The sequence below is a fragment of the Cupressus sempervirens genome, chromosome 5, assembly GCF_028749045.1.
Source record: "Cupressus sempervirens isolate cs-2001-9-10 chromosome 5, ASM2874904v1, whole genome shotgun sequence".
NCBI classification, from domain to species: domain Eukaryota; kingdom Viridiplantae; phylum Streptophyta; class Pinopsida; order Cupressales; family Cupressaceae; genus Cupressus; species Cupressus sempervirens.
The window spans coordinates 877,425,216-877,446,495 of NC_143122.1; the positions used below are offsets into that span (position 1 = coordinate 877,425,216).

At 33.3% G+C, this 21,280-nt stretch overlaps 1 protein-coding gene and 1 long non-coding RNA gene across 11 annotated transcripts in view; one reads left to right on the forward strand and one right to left on the reverse strand.

The window, feature by feature from the left end:
• Window positions 1–21,280, forward strand: part of LOC149558733 (uncharacterized) — a 75,963-nt gene that overhangs the window by 52,761 nt on the left and 1,922 nt on the right. The window lies entirely within an intron of this gene.
• HK5 (histidine kinase 5) overlaps window positions 1–21,280 on the reverse strand; it is an 85,784-nt gene that overhangs the window by 49,753 nt on the left and 14,751 nt on the right. For both annotated transcript variants that reach the window (XM_089832826.1, XM_089832827.1), the window contains 4 exons: window positions 13,103–13,233; window positions 12,007–12,056; window positions 3,884–4,257; window positions 3,606–3,709 (listed from right to left, as the gene is read on the reverse strand). In XM_089832826.1, the coding sequence (XP_089688952.1) occupies window positions 3,606–3,709; window positions 3,884–4,257; window positions 12,007–12,056; window positions 13,103–13,233 (659 nt within the window). The remainder of the gene's footprint in view (window positions 1–3,605; window positions 3,710–3,883; window positions 4,258–12,006; window positions 12,057–13,102; window positions 13,234–21,280) is intronic.

Below are 21,280 nucleotides of genomic sequence, written 5' to 3' on the forward strand. Positions count from 1 at the left end.
AAAGGTATGATTTGTCAGGAAAAGATGTTTCTCCATGACCGTTCTACGCATACCCTGTTATCATGGCATTCCAAGAATCTAATTTGTATTCTTCTCATGGTGGCACTTCTTAGAGGCCTCACTTGTGATGAAGCTAATTAACTCAGAAATGCATTCCTGAATGGTCTCCTTAGTTCCTTCAAGATCTTTGTGTTGGTCAGCCAAGCATGCTTCATTATTTTCCCAAAAATTGTTATGGGCTAGAATATGTCATGCTCACGTACTTCATGTACTACCATGTTGTCAGCAATTATTGATCTTGTTTGCAGAGAAATAGAGGAATGTGTGTTATGGACCCAATCTCAAATGTGACAAATTAGCCAACCAATAGTTATTGTTAAACCTTTGCAAAAAGTTTTCTTATCATTTTCTCCCTCTTTAAGAGTGAAAGTCATTTCATCAAGTAGTGGCCAATCAATTAGAGGTTCTCTTCCACTGAACCAACAGATCTCTTAACTTATATATAGTTCATAACTTCATACACTTAGTTGCACCCTTCTATTAATTACTACTCAAAGTAGCATCGCTTAATTTTATGTTTTAAGTTCCTTTATTTCTTCAGATTATACAAATCAAATGTAACATTATCTAATTAATATAGTTCATACAACTTTCATATTTTCAACCAAGGATACCTGACCATTTATACGTTTGCAAAGACTTTAGTTTTTAAACGATTATTGGCAAACAGATCACTCCACCTGTACTCCACTTTGCAACTTATTCAAACTGAATACTGCCAAAAGTATATTAACAGAATTTGATTAAAAATAAACAAACCGACGTCTTCCACTGAATCTACATAGTTAATAAAAACAATATTTACAAAACTGTATTTTCTGTGATAGAATAACCTGGCAAATCAATGGAAGATTTCTTATAGAATTCGATGACCTGGAAGAAGTGCCGCTAGTTGGAACATACAATATTATTCGCAGGTTTATCTTCATTTGTTTCCAGATAAAATTCAAACAAATATATACACTCACAGGTTTGTTTGCTTTTATTTCCAGTCAAAAAACTGAAGACCCGCTTTGTATTAAAACACTGTTTCAATTTTGCTGTCATCAGGACCTGCTTGAGTGCCTGCCAGTAAAACAAATTCAGTATTATAAAATGCATACATGTCCTCTAATATTAAATTTCTGTGTTGAAATCTTTGATCTCTCTCCCAAGATTTGCTCTGATACCATATTGAAGATCTCAATACTGATTTGTGTATGCAGCTGACAATTCAATATGGATAAATACTGAATATTAATATGTGATTATGAATCTCATGTTTGCAGTCACTGAACTCCAAAGGGCAGAGCATTAATTGATCTCAATGTCTCTCTTGGATGTTCGGCTAGGTATAAATATTGTTTCAAAAGTCACAAAGCCAATAGGCATGTCATGAGAGGGCATGTCTCATGTTCGCTCATGACATGACGGTTGGTATAAATAGTTATTAACCTTGTACTAATCAGTTCAGTTAATGTTTAACCAAAACATGATTTATATCAAGTCAATGATCTGCATAAACATAAATGGATCATTTGCTCGATCTTAATGTGAATCCATCTGATCATTGTCTGATTGATATTATGCAAGAGATCATTATTCAATCACCAAGAGATAATAATAATCTGGTAGCTCAGATTTTCATACTTAGGTTGATCGGCTAATGCAAGGAGGATCCTAATGAATTTTATGGCAACATAATTTATTCTCTAAGTGTGTGTATGCATGTATACCAGTTCATATGATGAACTGGTATACATACATACACACACATATGCATACAGTTTGCCAGTTTATCCTTGAATTCTGACTGACGCTATCATGTTTCAACAATTGTTGAAATCAAGCTCTTGAGATTAGCCTGCCAAACATACATAATTGATTTGTCACCAAACAGCAAGTACTTGAGATGGCATGAGCACCTGATGTTTACAGCCCTCTGTCTTAAATCAGCATTCCTAGATTGATCATTTCCATGAGAAAGTATCATTCATAAAACTGCTAACACTGTTGAAACCCATGGCCACGTGCTAATATTCGTGCAATTCCATTCCCAGCTAGCTGCAGCACCCTTCCAGGTCTTGTTGTGTATTTTATTATTTCCCAGCTGGCTCTACAATGGGGGTCCAAATGCTCATGCATTGAGGGAACAAGGCCAGCTATTTGTAGCAGTTTGAATGTCCTGAAAGTGATCCCACCATATACAGCCTAAGTGCTTTCTTCAACAACAGATACTACACTTTTGTCCAATCCACTCAGCTCGTGCCTAAATCTTCATTACAGTTGATGTCCCAAAGGTGTCGTTCATTAACAATTTCCAGACTACACAGAAGCATTATTATTTGTCCAAACTTCTGCTAATAATTCCAATAGGGAATTCTGAAATGAACTCCCATCTCAATGGAATATTGGGGTTTCTTCTTACCTCATATTCCAAGGGGTTTTGTCCTCCGAATGACCATTCAATGATTCCCAGAAACAATGGAGAAGTAATATCAATAGGATAATTGCCATAGCATGCCCAAATGAGAGTACAACCTTTTTTTATAGAGCCACTTTAGGCAGTTGATACATCTCCACTAAGTAGTGTGGGATAAAAGTCACTTTATTTTTATATTGTCAATTTATAAATTCACTCTATAATATAATGTTATTTAATAACGTAAAGTAACTTTAGCAAGGTCAAGCCCATTAAATATTATTTTATTTTCTCCATTTCTCCACAAATAAAGTTGTGACTGGAATTGTTTCCCTTTTCAAAAATTCATTAGCCTATCGGAATGAGAAAACAGGCTAACCAGTGCCTTATGGGTTTGCTGAGATGAAAGGGACATTAAATATTTCTTGTGTTCTATTCTTTGGCATTTCAAATAATTGTTGTAAAGAATCACACATGGTATCAACAATCATAATCGTTAAAGCATTTATACATTTTACATTATTTTTATGCCATGAGCTATTAGCTGAAACATTCTTATGCAAAATATATCAATTAATTCCATAGTAAAGAAAATAAAACCATCTTAAGATACACATTCTTGGCAAAGCTCGACTAATTGACCCATAAGATTCTCTGACTGCTCCAAGTAACGCTATAGACAAATGTAAGGTCTAAACATATCGAAAGAAATCAATTCTTTTAACCAGGTTAATTCCGATCATGGTTATATAAGTATGTTATATTTCTATAACTTGAACTTTGAAAATATAGTTCTATTGATTCAATTCATTTGGAACTGTATCTCTCAGCCTATAACTTGTAAGCTAGGAGGTTATCATCAACGAATTTTGAATAACTTGCAATATGACAAGTTGTCAAATGCTTTGGTGATGTATCTCTTAGTATATATGCAAAACCATCAGGCATCAGCAAGTGTAACTAGTCTGAAGCTCATTATTAGATTAAGATGATCATAAAAAATGCTACTGACACATCCTTTTCATACATAGCTTTGTCAATTAAAAAAAAAATTACAATTTAAACAGCAAAAGAGTTTAGAATTGTGACAGAATATATGTAAACAGCTGAAAGAGAAAATTACAAAATGATACCAGTAACTTACCAGTTGTTTGCAAATAGCAAGACCAAGTCCAGTTCCACCATATTTTCGAGCATGAGCTGTACTTACTTGCATGTACTTTTTAAACAGGGCTGGCAATGCTTTTTCTGGATTACATATAAAAGATTCATTAAGAAACTAACCAAATCAAAACATTTTGAAGATTTGAAATGGTTGGGCTCAGAAATGACCAAGAGTTTATGCAAGAGATTTTTCAACCAGAATATAAATACTTCAACGGATAGCCTAAAAACTATAATGTGAAGCATTTTTAGTTATACCTGGAATTCCAATCCCAGAGTCATACACGTCACAATGCAGCCAAACAATTTTCTCCTCATCATTAGAATCAATATATTCATCTTCATCTGTTGATGACAAGGGTCTTGTTTCTGATTTTACCATTTGGTTCTGTGTGTCTCTACACTGCTTAGAATCTATTGCACAAGCCACATCATTGGATGACCTGTCTCCACCCAAACCGCCATTTCGCGACAAGGAAATGCCATTTTTCTGTGTGTTTGTATCTGTGTTAGAATACGAAGAGAAATCTCCACAATCCTTTCTATCTTTCTGGCTCTCTGCAAAGGATGGCTGGGATGTCACCTGTAATGTTATACCTACTTTTCCTTCATGTGTAAACTTGATAGCATTGCTGCAAGTTATGGAAACGGCACAGGAGTTTCATTAAATAAATGTATCAATAACATTTCAACAAAATATAAACAAATCCATGTGTTTTTGTTTTCTATTAAAATTGACAGAAAAGTCAAATAGTTGAAAAGTTTGCTGACAAAAATATTATTAAAAGCAAGTCTTCTCATCGTTGCTGAAACTGATCTTTTCTATTTCAGAACTAAGAAAAAACGGATTTAGATCTTATTTCAGGATAACTAACAGAAATCATATCGTATAATATATGTTGAGGTACAATCAATATATGACATGATATGCTTTAGTTGGATAGAAAGTGGAATTATAATGCCCCAAATTTAATGCAGTCACTAACACATAAGAATGCCTCGTGGAATATAGCTTTAGTTGCGGGTGGAGCAAACTTTAGTGTAAAACCTTGTCAAATGTTAAAATAACCATACCGTGCTTCAGATTTATCAAAATTTGTACTGTGACTATTTTGATGCTAGAACTTATGTTGGTTTCAACACTTTGGATGTTGAGTTTTTCAAAATAAGGGTTTTTCCAATGTGTATCATTCTCTTTTTTGTGTTCTTTCTTTCATTCTTCTTATGTGCAGTTTATTCTAGAATGCTGCTAGAATTTACAAATCATTTATATTGCTGTGACAATTTTTCTTGTAGGGGTAATTTAGAATTACGCTATGTTACCAATTTGGATGCGGATTCCAGAAGCAGATACGGAATGTGGGGATTTTTTATTTATTTTTGGATGCGGATGCTAGGGGAAATGTGTATATATATATTTATTTATTTATTTATTTTTAAATATATATATATATATAATATATGCAAAGAAATGCAAGAAATATGCAAAAACAAATCATTTGATAGTGTGACTACAATACTTAACCCTTTATCAAAATTCAAGATATTTCAAAATTCATATGATATATCAATATGTGCTTGTCCAACATTAGAGTTTAGTCTTACACAATAAGTTCAAATAGGTCATGTTCAAGATTCTAAGAAAATAAAAACTTAGTTAATGATTGAAGATTCAATCAACTTGCATCAGACTCTGAATCATAGGGATTCACCAAAAAATCCACATTCTCATCATTATCTCCTACTGTTGAAAGATCATTTGAACCAAACATGGTTCCACTTATGCTAGATGCACCATGTGCCATGCTATCATCATCACCATCTTTGACTATAATAATATCATAAGTGTTGCATCCAAGTCCGCACACTCAAGGGCTACATCCCAAAGCTTTGTTGCCCCTTGTAATGATCATTCTTATGTGACAAAAAACACAAGTTGGTGTGGACAAAGACCAAGTCCTCAGCTTTCTTGGAGCCCAACTGATTGCACTTCACTAAATGCACAAAGGAGTATGTACTCCAATTCCTTTCAGTAACAAAAGAACTAGCAACCTAGATAGTTGTCACAAAACATACAAACGAAAAGCAAAATAATTTTAAAGAATGTGTAGAACACTAAATACTAGAGTGCAAGTATGTTTTAAACTTTTAAAACAAAACAAAATAAAAAACTTACTTGTGATAGGACCTTGATTGCAAGAGGTTGAAGATGCTTGAAAGGTTGACCATACATGTACCACCATGTGATAGCTCTCATTCTATTTTGCTCCTTTAGTGCAAATGGAGAATATTCTAGAGTGCAAGTGTGTTTTAAACTTTTAAAACAAAACAATATTAAAAACTTACCTATGATAGGACCTTGATTGCAAGAGGTTGAAGATGCTTGAAAGGTTGACCATACATGTACCACCATGTGATAGCTCCCATTCTATTATGGTCATTTAGAGCAAATGGAGAATGCTTTAACCCTGAAGCAAACAGCCCAAATTCTACCCTCACTTTTTCATGCATTTCTTCCACTAGGAAGAGTCTTGTAAGAGCTTTGTGGCACCCCTCAACAACCTCCTCATCCGCAAATGGTGCAACTCTACCCGGCATACCAATTACCTCCTCACTATAGTACCTAGCAGATAAGGCATATGCAAGGAGGTGCAATTGGATAGTCATCTTATTCTAGCGATGGTGGATAATTGCTTGCACTTGTTTGCATAAGGCTTCGCTTTGTGTGGGGTCACTCTCATGTGCTTGTATAGAATGTTTTACCTTCTCAACCATGGTGTCCATGCCATCATACACATCCCCCAAGCAAGGTGTATCTGTATCAGCAAAACAAAGCATAGTCATGAAGGATTTGGTGAAATCCAATACATATGTCATACGAGCCCACCAACTCTCATTCAAGATCAAATCCCTAATACATTGTGCTCTTTCTAAATTTGAGGCCTTCCATATGCCCCATTGATTACCGATGACCATTTGGCCCAATGCATCTTTTACCTTGAGGAGTTGTCTCATAACAATTGCACTTCCAATAGTATGAGCCACCTCTTGCAACCTGTGATATCCATGTTGTATGTCTCCACAAAGGAGGACCAATATCAAATTTGAAATTATTAGTTTTCAGTTATGATTACTTTTCTTAAAAGACTCTTTTTCTTTGCTTGATTCTCCATTCATATTGTTGGTTTTTCGCTTGTTAACTAACTTTTTGTGTAAATTTCATTCAACATTCTATTGAAACTACAATTAGCTATGCTGCTATTAATGATGTGCCCGTACCCATCTCATCTTGTACGATGGATATGTAATTTGAAAAAATATAAAATCAAAGAGAAAATAAATGGATCTTTTGAAAAGGGCTCCTGAGCCTTGGGAGCAATTTTAGGAGCATAAGGTTGTTGAGAAAACTCACTTGAAGAACCCATAACAATCAAATGATGATGTTTTGTCTTTCCATTATGAAGCATGGCCTAGAGTTTTGCATTTTACATTCGAACAATTAGATATGACATGGTTTGTTTCACAACACGTATTATGTATCAAAATGAAAGCATTGCATAATCTACTAGTTGTTTCCACATAAAGTTCTCCACTTTAAGCAAAAGACCATGGAGTTCTTCCAAAATATCCAACTCAACTTGAATTCAAACAAAATTGGTATAGGAGAAAAATAAATCTTCCTAATTATTCACATAAATCTCTCAAGGGAGTTCCCAATGTCCTCTAAGAAAGATCCGAACCAAAAGTGAAGAGTAAGGTTTCATAGGCTAAATCATACCAGCACCACCTTGACAAATTCCTTCAAAAAGTTGAAGTTTGGATATTATGGCTTCATGAGGAGAATTCCTCTCCCAAAATTAGATCCTAATCTCAAGGATAAAATTTCTATCATTGTTGGATTCAAACATCGCAATGAAAAACACTAGTGCATAAGGGTGAATTTCTGCCTTGCTCTCACTGAGAGACTTTTAATTACTAGTCATCTGTTTATGGGTTTCAATTTTCGGGAGAAGGAAGAATTATTTATTACAGATCACATAAATCTGCCAAGGGAGTTCCCAATATCTTCCAAGATCCAAACCAAAAGTGACGCGGGAGGCTTTGTAGCCTAAATCATACCAGCACCACCTTGAAAGATTCCATCAAGAAGTTCTAATTTGGATACCATGGCTGCATGAGAAGTGTTAATCCCCTAGAACCAGATCCAAATTTTAAGGATAAACTATCTCCCTATTGGATTCGAACATTGCAATGACAAATCCTTGTGCATAGAGGAAAATTTCTACTTTGCTCTCTATGAGAGGACTCTAATTACTAGTCATCCATTTGGAAATGTCCCCTATTAGAAATAGGATTTAATGATGAACAATAATAATAAATTTTAGTTACAAGTGAATAAATAATAAAATTTAAATTTAAAAATATAAAAGAAAAAAAATATATATAGCATAATTAAACTTTAGGAAGTTCATGAAGGGTCAAAAGGCATGAAATGAAAAGTTGTCTCCCTCAAATATGAAATATGAAAAGTTGTGCCTCCCTCAAACATGAAATATAAAAAGGGAGAAGAGAACTTTATTTGAAATGGGTAATAGGAAGGAAGAGAAATGGGAAGGTTTGATTCAAGAAAGAATTAATGGAAGAGAAAAAGGAATAAGAAAAAAAGTGTCTCCTTCAAAAGGCAAAGTAATGGAAGGTTGTGACTTTTTCGAAGGGCAGCCATGATGAAAGGTTGTGACTCTTTCAAAAGGGATGTAATTATTAAAGGGTGCTACTCTTGCAAAGGGAAATAATGATAAAGGGTTGCGACTCTCTCAAAAGCTTGTAATTGTGAAAGGTCGGGACTCACACAAAGGGCAGAAATGGTGATTGGAAGATGTGGAGGGGAGAAGGTTTTATCTGATGGGGACAACCAAGGGAGATCAATGTGCAGAATAATATATTATTCTCAAAGGCATTAACAAAAAGAGGTGACTCAATTCTTAAGAAAGGTGGTGATCCTTTCACCAATAAAGTACAAAGCATATTTCATTTCAATCATTGAAGGAGTATTTATCAACAATAATTCTTCTTTCACTGATCATTAATCCTTCAAGCAATCAAGCAAACAATTAATCAGCAAGATCAAGCAAACAATCATTTCTTCATCTTGAGATCAAGAAAATATATATAATTCAGCACTTAAGCATCACTCTATCAAATCAACATTCATCTCATCATCATCAATCAATATATCAAACTAGCATTCATTATATCATCACCCTTTAATTATCCAATCACAACTCACCAATACCTTGAATCATCAAATCAAAGAAATTCATTTAATAAATCAATCATTTAACAACCATTGAAGGGACCAGATCTGACTTACAGAAATATTATGCAGATATATAGAATTTGAATATTGTATCTTTAATTTGTTATGAATGATTAAAATTTATGCAATAAATTGTATTTATAGATATTGATTTTTATGTACTAAATACAATCTACTTATATCGATATTGTTTACAATAATATATAGATAGATAGATATCAAATGTAAAGTTGAAGGAAGTTAGGGAGATGTGGTTTATTGGCTCCCCCAAACTAATTATGCCACCACAAGGGATGGAATTGGTCATAGTTGGACAATTCCACCCTCTTACGGGCTAAGAGGCGAACTGATGACCCTAAGGGACAAAAATAAACAACACAATCTAACTGGTCATAGTTGGATCGCCTCCATGATTTTCTTCAGATTGCTATTTAATCATTGTATAAATCTAAAAGATATTTTCTATACACACACACACACACACACACACACACACTAAGTAGAAATAACAAACAAACCGAAATATATAATAATACGAAATGGAAAAAAATAAACAACACAATCTAAATATTAGCCTGCAACTGAAAGTTGCAACCACAAGGAATATGATCAACAGTACCATATAAGACAAGAGATGTAGACAGAGTCACATTTCCATGGATGTCTGTCAGGAATTATCACAAAGCATATATATGTATATATACCTTTACTGACCAGTATGTATCTGCGACTACAGCACGGGTAGATAATCGATTAAATGATTATCATTAAGCTTGCACCAATCAATGGTTACGAGTAGCAATTACACAAAAAGCTTGTATCGTAGTGTTTGGTCCCCATTTTGACAAAGACTTAACTTTATCAAACCAGTGGTGAAAATAAAATTCCTGAATGAAAATCTATGAAGCTGACAGTATTCCAAGATATAAAGTGCTGGCAATAAGTGACATTCAAACAGGAGATATTGGCAGAATTAATAAACCATGGGCCCCAACACATTCTGCTGACTCAACAATGAAATGTATATATCTAATACCAAAGTGCGTGACAGATATATCCATGGGTAATAAACTATATTGAGTGCTCCGTGATGACTATAACTTATGAATTTAAACTTTAGCAGCATCAATGAATTATATTTTCCTTAGAATTCATATATTTGGCTTGTTCTGAACTGTATTGAAGTATTTTGGTGCTGGAAGTCATTCCACTTCAGCGTGGACCTTGTGTTGAGAAGACTCTTGAATTTACCATGGTTAATAGCACTTAACATATTGTGATGTCTTCTTGATCGGGAATGATTAGAATGTGGTCCCTGCAAGTCTAAGAGTTGCATAAACAAACTGAGAATTGTCTGAGGACTGATGGAAATATATGATGGAGCCTGGTTGTAAAGCACCAACTATTCCCTACATAGATATGACTGATAGGGAGACAAGAACTATACCGCTTGGATTTATTTGAAGTGCCACACATAGCATTTGATTAGAGAATATCATTGAATATGATATGATATAAGGGAATAAAAGCTTATAACATGCAATGAAGCTTGTGAGTCTGGTATATACATAATCCGAATTACAAGAGAAAAGAAGAAATATAAAAGAATATATATGTATCATTCTATTCAATAAGGTAATGAAATAGTGATGAGAGATTAAAGATAATAAGTATTACTATTCATCAGATGATGATAATTAGTGAGTTATATTATACGTTGGACTAATAAAGTTTGATTCCAATGGGGACATTACATTTAATTTGGTGATTGGCTTAAGCAATTATCCATTTCGCCTATTGCCATAGTGTGTGATAAATTCCTCTGAAAAACAGACCATTTTAAACACAACCTCCATAGTGAAACTGGTCTCTGACTAACTTATGATAAATATTGTGATACCAATGAAGTGAGGATGAACATCTTCTTCTTTGAACTTTCCCTTCCCTCAAGTTTCAAAATTTAACCACCCTTCTGGACCACAGCCTACAAGAATTAAATTAAGGTCCCCTTCATTTCCACTATTTTAACACAAAATTGATATTATAGAAAGTATATATTCTAATTTCTCTTTCTTCCATATGTCATAAATGATTATTTTCTTATTTCTATTTTTTTTAAGAGCATTTCATTATAAAGAGTTGTCAAGAATGGAAAAACAAGGGGGAAAAGATCAACTGCAGCATCACTGACAAGTTCAAGGACATCACTAGGGAAATAAACATTTTAAGAATAAAACTACATGGTAGACACAAATGATGTCAGTGATAGCCACATCAATATATAGCACAGCAGTGCAAAAGACCAAATTTAATGTATAATTGACCATTATGCTTTGTTGGGTTCTAAAGACAAATTGTGTCTGAAAGGACATTGAAATTTATTCTCAATATTTATTTTGTTAGAGATCAAATTTTGTTGATTGAAGTACATCAATATCATAAATTGATCCTCACAGATATCATGGCATGCATTTCAGTAAAAACAATTGGCAAACTTCAGTTTTCCCATAATCACTTTCTTATTTGGTAATATGTCATCACTTGAATGGAAACTTTGGTAAGAACAAAACAATACTACAATCTCAATGCAATCAGTATAAATATTTTTCCATTTTAAAATCCCATAAATCTTCATTGATTGTGTCCTCTTATATTTTCCTTTAGTCATTGATTGGTAGCATTATTCCCTTTCTTTGATAATGTCAGAAAATTAATACTGTAATTGATACTTATGCGTATGGGGTGATTTCTTTTAGTAATAGTGATATTGCTCAAAACTGACATTTTTGCAAAATTTAATGAGGTTTTACGAAACTCATTCCACAATTCCAGCACTTTTTATTAATTGTTCAGTGGTCACATATTGAAACAGCGATGACTCAGATGATATTTGATAATTTTCCACTGATATGAGCAAAAAGTGTACCATCCTTCATCAAATATGCTTGCAAGGCATGGATTTAAGGCACTACCACAAACACAACTTCCTTTTACGACTAGAATTTCAAAATGGTCAAGTTGAATGAGAACCATTTAAATACAACTGAATTTTGAAAGTTCATACCTAATCAAGTTGGTCAAAATTTGACGTATCCTTAGAACATCACCAATAACCTGTTCACAAAGATCAACATATTATATTCCAGTGTTTGCAGGAACAAAAACATCTGATTCTTTTTAGGTATAAGTCACTCTATACCAGTAAAAAATGCTCAACCACACCAAAAGGTTCGCACAAATTTAAATAACAACTTCCAAAATTTAGGAGGCAAAATTGCCTCTGTTTTACACAAATATGAATTAAAAACAAAACAAAAAATGAGCCATTATATATGAATAATATAGAAATCAGATTTAATTAAAAACAAAATAGGAAGCACCATTGATTTTTAAACATTATAGTACATAATCTATTGTAGAAGGATCAAATACATACAGGTTAATATATGGCACAATATTGGAAGGGTACATTATATAATAATGTTCTCTTCCATGACTTGTATATACTACAGATATTCTTAATTGCACAAACATGGATCTAGCCCATCTCTTAGTGAAGTGCATCAGGCGGTGACAAGTTTACTGAACTTTTCATGAGAATAAAGCAATTGATTACCCCTGGATATTTCACTTATGGCTTTTATACTCTCTTGTCAGCTTGGGAAGTTAACCTGTAACAAGGAATTATAGCTGAAACTGGAAAAGTCTAGCCATGAACAAAGCTTGGTAGTCCATAGTGGAGTGAGCATCAGCCACAGTAATAGCCAATAAACTTGGTCATAATTAGTTGATAATTGAAAATTGAAACAACTTTAAGGCATATTCCTCCCTTACTGTTTTAAGAATTGGAGACAAACTTAACAATAACACAAGAATCACAATATGAAAATGCAATTTTTGAAACCTGATTATCAAGTTGAAACAAAAAAATGCAACAGCTATCTGTTAAATGATCGTACTCAATTCTATATATTCTTACAGAAGACCCAATATGTCAAAAAAGTGATGAAATTTGAAGTTTTGAAATGTTGCACCTGCTTTTTTGACAAGAAATTTCTATTCCTTTTATTAATAATCCTGTCCAGACGGAAATGCAACACTTCATTCTTTCGGAATCTTAAAAAAAAAACTCTTTCACAACCTCAAACCAATAAGCTCACCTCTGATGGCACCTCTTCTGTCACAAGACCTTCCAGGGTTAGCTCCTTTTGCAAAGACGCTGCAGCAGTCTGGAGTACATGTCTTACAACTTCTCTTGGCCTGAAATTTGTAGCTTCCAACTTCATAGCTCCTTGAAAGATCAAATCAAATGAAAGATCTTTTAAAATGGAAATAATCAACAGAAGGCTCTAGACATGATCAATCAATATTTATTAAGATTATTCTCTATGCATTTCAGATGTATGCACCCATGACAAATGAATTGAACATGCTTGATTTGAAGAACAATGCTCACTAATTACTTGTCCACGTGGAAAACTACTTATACACTGATTTGACCTTTTTACTCTCTTTTTTTACCTGTACGTTTTCTTTTAATTCACTGTAATCAAATATATTTTCATGTCTTTTTTATTCTCCATCAAATTTGAGTATGCTGTTAATTAAATATTTCAGATCCATATTTTTATGTCAGCGCATCTGTAAAAAAAAGCTTTATTGATATGTATTCATTTACTCTGCTTTTATCACTACAAAGCACATGAACGATTATGCTAGATGCAATGTACCTAAAGACCCCTATTACAACATTTGGGCTACTGTTTTTATGGTAAGGTTGCATGTGAAAGGTAACAATCATGCACTGTAATTACCATGCTCCTTTATACATGACTGATAGGTTAACACATTTCGGCTCACACGTTTTGAGTGTACTTTCTATGTGACACAGGAATATATGGTTGAGTTGAAATGCGTGTGTACAATTTGATGATGATTTCCCCATTCTCCTGATATTGCAATATGTGAAATTGTTAAAATGAAGTTCATGTATTCTGTAAAATAGCTGCCTATGCATATGCAATGAATAAGTATTTCCCATTCAAATCTTTATAAGGAACATTGCAGAGCTATGGTTCTGACACAGTTGCTAGTTCATCTGTGTTTCACCTGTGTGAAACCATTATCTTTACTCCTCATTAGCCAACCATGGTATCTATCATTAACTTGCAGTTATACTCAATCAGGAAAACTAAAATTTAAAAAAGATGGGAGCGGGAAAATAGAATGGAGGAGCAAGCTTTCAGATAATTCATAATTGCAGAGAACACTGCAACAGTTTTTGAGAGTCAAATGCATATTGAGAGGTGCTGAGGCATCTGATGCTGACTAGACAAGTCTGCCAGGATTATTTTTGCAATGAAAATTTTATACCTTTTTACTAGAAGGGAGCATAACAAACTAACAAACAAGGAGATAATGATATTCATGTCCAACAAGAGACCAAGCAAGGGTCTAAGGGAATGGGAGATACAACAGGGATGGAAAGCAATCCAGCAGGAACACCAAATGGTGACCGAGAAAAAGCAACAAGAAAGCAAAGAAAGGGAGAAAGGCATCAATACATCTAAACATATAAGCAACATTTACTACAGATTGTATCATTTATAAAAAAAAGAATGATTAATTTTATCAGAAATCAACAATCCATTTGAAAATGCATGATATGTTTCTGTTTTCGATTGTGCATTTTTTTTAGCATCGATGTTTTGGATCACACTCTGTGATCCATCATCAGGATGAGAGAATGCAAGAATAGAATGACAAGAGAACGCAAGAATAGAATGACATAATTTTGTCATTCTATTCTTGCATTCTCTCATCTTGATGATGGATCACAAAGTGTGATCCAAAACGTTGATGCTTAAAAAACATACACAATTGAAATCAGAGACATATCATGCAAAATGAATAATTGCTTTGAATTCATATTAGCGGTGTCATAGGTTTGGCTTTGGAGGAGAAGATTTATTTATAGATGAGCAAAATTTTAGAATAAAAATGAGGTTTAGTCATTAAGCAATATTAATGACTAACAAAGCAAGCAAATTTTGAAGCAAAAGATGTTTAAAAAAACTCTCCTAGGGCAACTGACCTGAACTCTAATGCCAACACCCAAATTTTCTTGAGGATAAAATCTAAAAAGCATTTCCTTCCCAAGAACAGTTCAAAGTTCAGATAAAAGATTACTATCTGAGATTATTGAATCAAAACACCAGACCCAAAAAATCAATTGTCACACACCAAAGATCTGACTGCAACTGCCATCAATCATCATCCATAGAAGTTAGATCAGCGACTGAGGAATGCTGCTCATGTTAATCAGTAACAGAGTAGGTCATCAAGACCGCCATCCAACTACACATAGTAACTCTACAGCACATTTGGTTCTCGTTTTTCAAGTTTTCATCATGTCCTTTGTTTCCAGATCACCCATAACTGCTTCCAACATTAGGGTGACTGCTTTCTGAGCCCACAAATATCCCATACCAACACATCTTTGATAGATCGCAAATACTTACAAGTAGACTTTAAGACCGCATGAAGAGATCTTATAAAATGTTAAAGATCCAAGTACTGCTGGGTTTGGTGAATTTTTTATATATTTTATCAACTGAATTTTTCCTTAGGGTTATGAAGACTCCGTTAAAAGGTGATGAGAGGTCATTAGATCCTAGTGCAGAAACCTAAAGGTGAAAGGATGTACAGAATGTATGAAATAAGAGGAAGAGCACCAGCCCAATATTTTACTTGTGCTTCATCTGAAACATATTTTCATGAACTGAACTTTTCCTTTGGGAAAGTGAAGGGATATTTTCTGAGGAATTTTTCAGGTTATGCAGACTTCTTTGGATGGTGATTAGAGGCTACTAGATCCTAGAGCAGAAACCTAAAGTTGAAATGCTGTTTTGAGTCATCTGAAACAGAACGAATGAAAATTTGATATCAATGGAGGACTACCTGTCCACAAATTTGATCCCACTGTTTCCAAGATAGCTCATGGCCTCTCAAGACCAACCTCAGGCTGTCTGGCCTGTAACGCATACTAGCCAACTCCTTGTGCCCACCCCAATCAATAAAATCCAACCTCGATGGCTGTCACAAGCATCTATTAGCATCATCAGGCCATAAGCTTAAAAATCAGTGTTTTATTTCAAATAATTTCAGATTAAAATAAGCACTCCCAAGGACACCTGGAATCAGAAACGGTCATATCTGGATCATTCATGGATACAAAACCTTGCAGATTGATCCAAGGTTTTGCTTTTCTGCCAAGAATTATCTAGGTATCTGTTACATCCCAATTTTTTACCTAACTTGAAATATAGCCATTGAGGTTCGCATGAAGTCAGCTGGCAATTTAATTTGTTATATCTGGTGAAATGTTAAGATAGGTAGTCATTATGATTTCAAGTGAAGATGACATGTTAGTTGATCGTTAATCACGAATTCATGGAATTAAGAAGATGGTTAACTGTTGTGATCTAAGTCACAAGGTTCGAGTTCGAGTTCGATAACTATGAAATTCGGATGAAGTTCGACAATCAAAAAAAATTGGAAAAAAATTCGACATTAAATTCACCTTATGTAACTTTCAAAAAAATATAAGAATATATTATTTATTAATTATATGTTTGAGTTTCATGCAAAGAACTTTTCAAGATAAAACTACAAAATAAAACATATCTCCATGTCCAACAATATATCCAATAAATCATCAAAATAGTTTGACATTACAAAATAGAGATAAATAATCATTATAATAATTATAATTTCCAAAAATAAGTATAATATTATAATATAAATATTTACAATTATAAAAATTATAATATTTCAGTATATAATAGTAAATATACAATGTTTAATATATGAAAAAATAACAATTGTAAAATTTATAAAATTTATAAATATATAATATTTAAAATTTATTAAATTTGTATCATAACAATTTTAATTGAAGTAACATGGATTAATAAAAAATAGCAATATAATTAAAATGTCTATAGATCTAATGGAAATAATTTAATTGTAATAATATTATAAATCTAATTACAGTAACTTCAATGACAATAATTTATATTCATGCTAAAAAATAAAATATGAAATGACAATCTCATTATAATAAACCTAAACCTAAAAACACAAAAATAAAATCTTGAGTTTATAACTATTAAAATCTTAGATGGAGGCGAAAGACGCAAGTTGCAGTGGCAAGTCGTTAGAGGAGACTAAGGAGTTGCAGAGACGAGGGGAGTTGTCCAATAGATTTGAATCAGCGATCTGAATCCAAAAATAGATACCCACAGTTTTGGTTAACAACCAGACACGGATGAAAGAGTTGCCTCCAATGCTAAGAAAAACAAAGATGAAAGTTTGGCCACCGGTGCTCAAAAAAACAGTCTAAAGCCCTAGCCATTGCTGCTCACGAAAACACAGATAAAAGCCCTAGCTATCGTTGCTCGTAAGTTGTTGGTGCATTCTCAGTTTGCACATGGCTTTATTTATAATGAAAACTTGGTCAAAAATCCTAAAATATGGGGTGATAAAATAGTGTTTTTCAAGACTACATGAGCATTTTCCTTGTCTGTACGAATTTTGGACGAATTTATTTTGGTTTTTTGTGATTCACCGAATTTCAAATCTAAAGCCGAAAATTCGGCGAACCCTGTAACTTAGGTTGTAATTATTTAAATAATTTATTATGATAATATAATTTAACGGTGGAGAAATTCCTTGTAGGGAGCATGTTAGTGGGGTGGAAGCATTGTCAGAACAGAATTAGGCAAGAGCATCACCATCACTGAGCAAAAGGGTAGAGGACCTAGCGACTTGGAACAGAATACATCTGCGGGACCCACATGAGTTATTTAATAAATAATTTAATTAATTGAGTTAAAATATAAAACATATCTTAAACGATTTTAATTCATCTTTCGTCATATTATTGTTAATGATTATTTATATACATGCATATAATATAAAATTGATTTGGCATCATTATAATTTAATAATTTAAATAAGTGATTATAATAATGTTCAAAATATAATAATGTTTGGAATTATAATATTCAAACTATAATTTTTTACTTTTAACCGATTAACACTTGGCATGAAAATTGATTTAATATTTGACGATTTGAATTGTATAATCTTTCAACTTTATTTTTCCAACTTTTTTATTTATCTTTCCTTCTTTTTGTCTTAATCGATTTTAATGCTTTGGCAATTTGAATTGTCTTTCCAACTTCTCTTAACTCCTTATTCTTTTCCCTCTTTATTTCTTTTTTGTATATTTTTATATTTGTGATGCATTCGAATTTATGGAGGAACCAAAAAGTCTTCTTGTAACTATTGGAAGCCAAAGAGCCAAGTTATTCTTTTATATTGGAGTCTCATGATCGTATCAGCTATCTATTTTTTATTTCTTTTTTCCTCCTTCATAATTCTTTGCTAAGTGTGGCTCTCAAACGACTGAGATCAATTTCCGACTGGTATTGCTGCTCATACCGTTCTTCTCCATATTTTCCTTCACATACCTTGCCGCAGAAATCCAAATGAGAAGTGGGGTCCTTTCTCTCGTCCACAGAGCATTCCAGGATATAACCAGAGGTGTCATGTAAGACTACTACCGTAACATAATTAATTTTGTAGTCTTTCTTATGATATGTTGGATGTAATTCATACAGAGTACAACTCTTATACTGCTGAATTCCTTTCAGTAATTTCTTTCCATATTATTACACTAGTCGTATATCTTTTGTGCCATTGATACATAGAATCCATAACACCGATACCATTCGGAAGTTCTTATTTTCTTATTCCGGTCGAAAGTCATGAAAACCATCTGCTGGTACCACCAAACTTGTTGTAATTCCATATTGCTATGCCAATCGAGTAACATGATTTGCATAAAAGCCTAATACTGATGTTAGTTTATTATAGACAGAATCGAGTAAGACTTAAAATAGATTTTTAATTCATATAGTCTCTCTTTTCTCATTGTTGTACCAAAAGTTGGTGCTCTGCTTTGTACATTTACCTTTAATGATAGTTCATGACAGTACAATACTAATTTTTATTGTCCCATACCTGTTACATATGAATGCATCAGTTTTTGTTATTGTCATGTTATGTAGGGTTGTTTAAACAATTTCCAACACCAGGTAAAGTATTCTTGATTTGTTTTTCACTAAGTATAATATCTATTTTTCAGTCAGTACATAATGATAGGTCAGAGAAAGAATCAAATATGTTCCAACTCTTTTCTTTTCTGATTGGATATCCATCCTTAGCCAGCTAGGCATAATAGTTGAGAACTATATATATATTCTAGTTGTTGGTTTCCTAAAGTACATAAGAGATCAAACTTCAAGTATCCTTGAGAACACATCATTTATGAATTCAAATAGTAGTGTTTAAAAACCTGATTGTTTAAGTGAATCAACTTCAATGCGCATGCTATCACAATTTCCCAAACAAATTCGGAATACTATTAACACCGAGGAATTCACTGGCAGAGAAGCCATGTAATGGTGAAGAGATGGAGTTAATCTGCATGAATGCGGAAGAGAAATCAGTTATGATTAAATTAATTAATTAAAAATTCAATTTTGAAATCTTTAAAAAGCATAATTATGTAATTACAGATTGTGAAATGCTGGATACATGTATAATTGATAGAACCGGTTGTTCTGAGAATACCTAACACCTGGGACTCACTCAGATGTGTAGCCAAGAAAAAGGGTGGTGAGGTGAAAGAGAGGAATCGGTAATAATACAAAACAATATCAGATATGACATAACAATGTTTATCATTTTTAATATGAATTAATTAATAGCTCATGCATATTCCTGTTATTGTGAGACCCTATTGCCAAGTCGTATGTTGAGTTAAATACCAGGATGCCCAGTGGATGGCAAGATGACCCCTGTCTGTTCCGAGTAGGTAGGGCCTTTCTCGTTAGAGATCGTGTGGGGATAAAATTTGGTCTGAGGTTGGGTGGTTAAGCCCTTAACAATGTTTCATCTTTCCACAAGTTACTGGACGCGCATCAGACAAAGATAAGCCATACATTCAATTGGTTGTCAGAAACAGGTATTATCACTTTTATGATTATTATGCAAGAAGGTAAGATTAATTGAGTTTATTTCATTGTTACACCTAGATGCAATAGATAGAATTATGGGTTGTTTTCATTTATATGAATATCGGATATAAGCATATTTCTAATCTTGAATTCCTACAGCAGTTAAGTAATCAGAAGCCCTAAATGATTGAGTGATAGCTGGAACACTAAATGATACAACGATATCAGAAGCCCTAATTGAATCCCTGAAATCGGAAGCCCTATTTGAATCAGTGGTATCGGAAGCCCTATTTGAATCAATGGTAGAGAAAACCCTAACTGAATCTGTGGTAGCGGAAGCCCTAAGTGATATAGCAGTATCAGAAGCCCAAAATGTACCGATGGTAAACGATGCCCTAATTGATACAGTGGTATGTGATGCTCTAATTTTAAATATAGTGGTATTTAATTGTAATCATCATTTGATTTTGAGATAGCGGTTTTTAGATGATAGTCGTCACGTGAAATTGTTATAGTGTATTTGTGAACTAACCCGAGTGGTTGCAAAAGCATCCCTAGTTTGATTTCGATCTCAGTTTTCCGAGGTATGTGGTTTTCAATTTCTATAGTAATTTCAATTGATGGTGTTTTCAGCTCTTCGTTAAGAAGTTTTGTCTAACTGATTTTAACGGTAAATCTTATTCACATGAATATGAATGATATAACTGTCTTCCTATGAAATGAAGTGATAACTGTATTTTTCTTTCAGTATGTTAATTGTTATTTAAGACCCAGGAAAACAGGTTGTTATAGTATCCATGGACACACATGTGTGATTTTGGATGAAAAAAACCTCAATTAGATGAATCCAAGTGATTTTACAAGGTTTTTGACTTTTTTTTTTCTTTTTCTTTTTTGTTTTATGCTTTCCTCATGTATTATTTTCATGTTTGATTATATTGAAGGTTTGATACAAACAATAAAATAATGCATGAGGAAAACATAAAACAAAAAATAAAAACAAAATATAAGTTTAAAACCTTGTCAAATCACTTGGATTCATCTAGGACTCAGGTTTTCTCATCCAGAATCACACAGACATGTCCATGGACATACCTAGACAATTCTTGGCAGAAAAGCAGAACCTCGGATCAATCCGCAAGGTTTTTTACCCGTGAATGATCCAGATATGATCCATTTCTGATTCTAGGTGTTTTGGGGAGTGATGTCATAACACAACTAATTATTACAGTATTTCTCAAATGCAATATG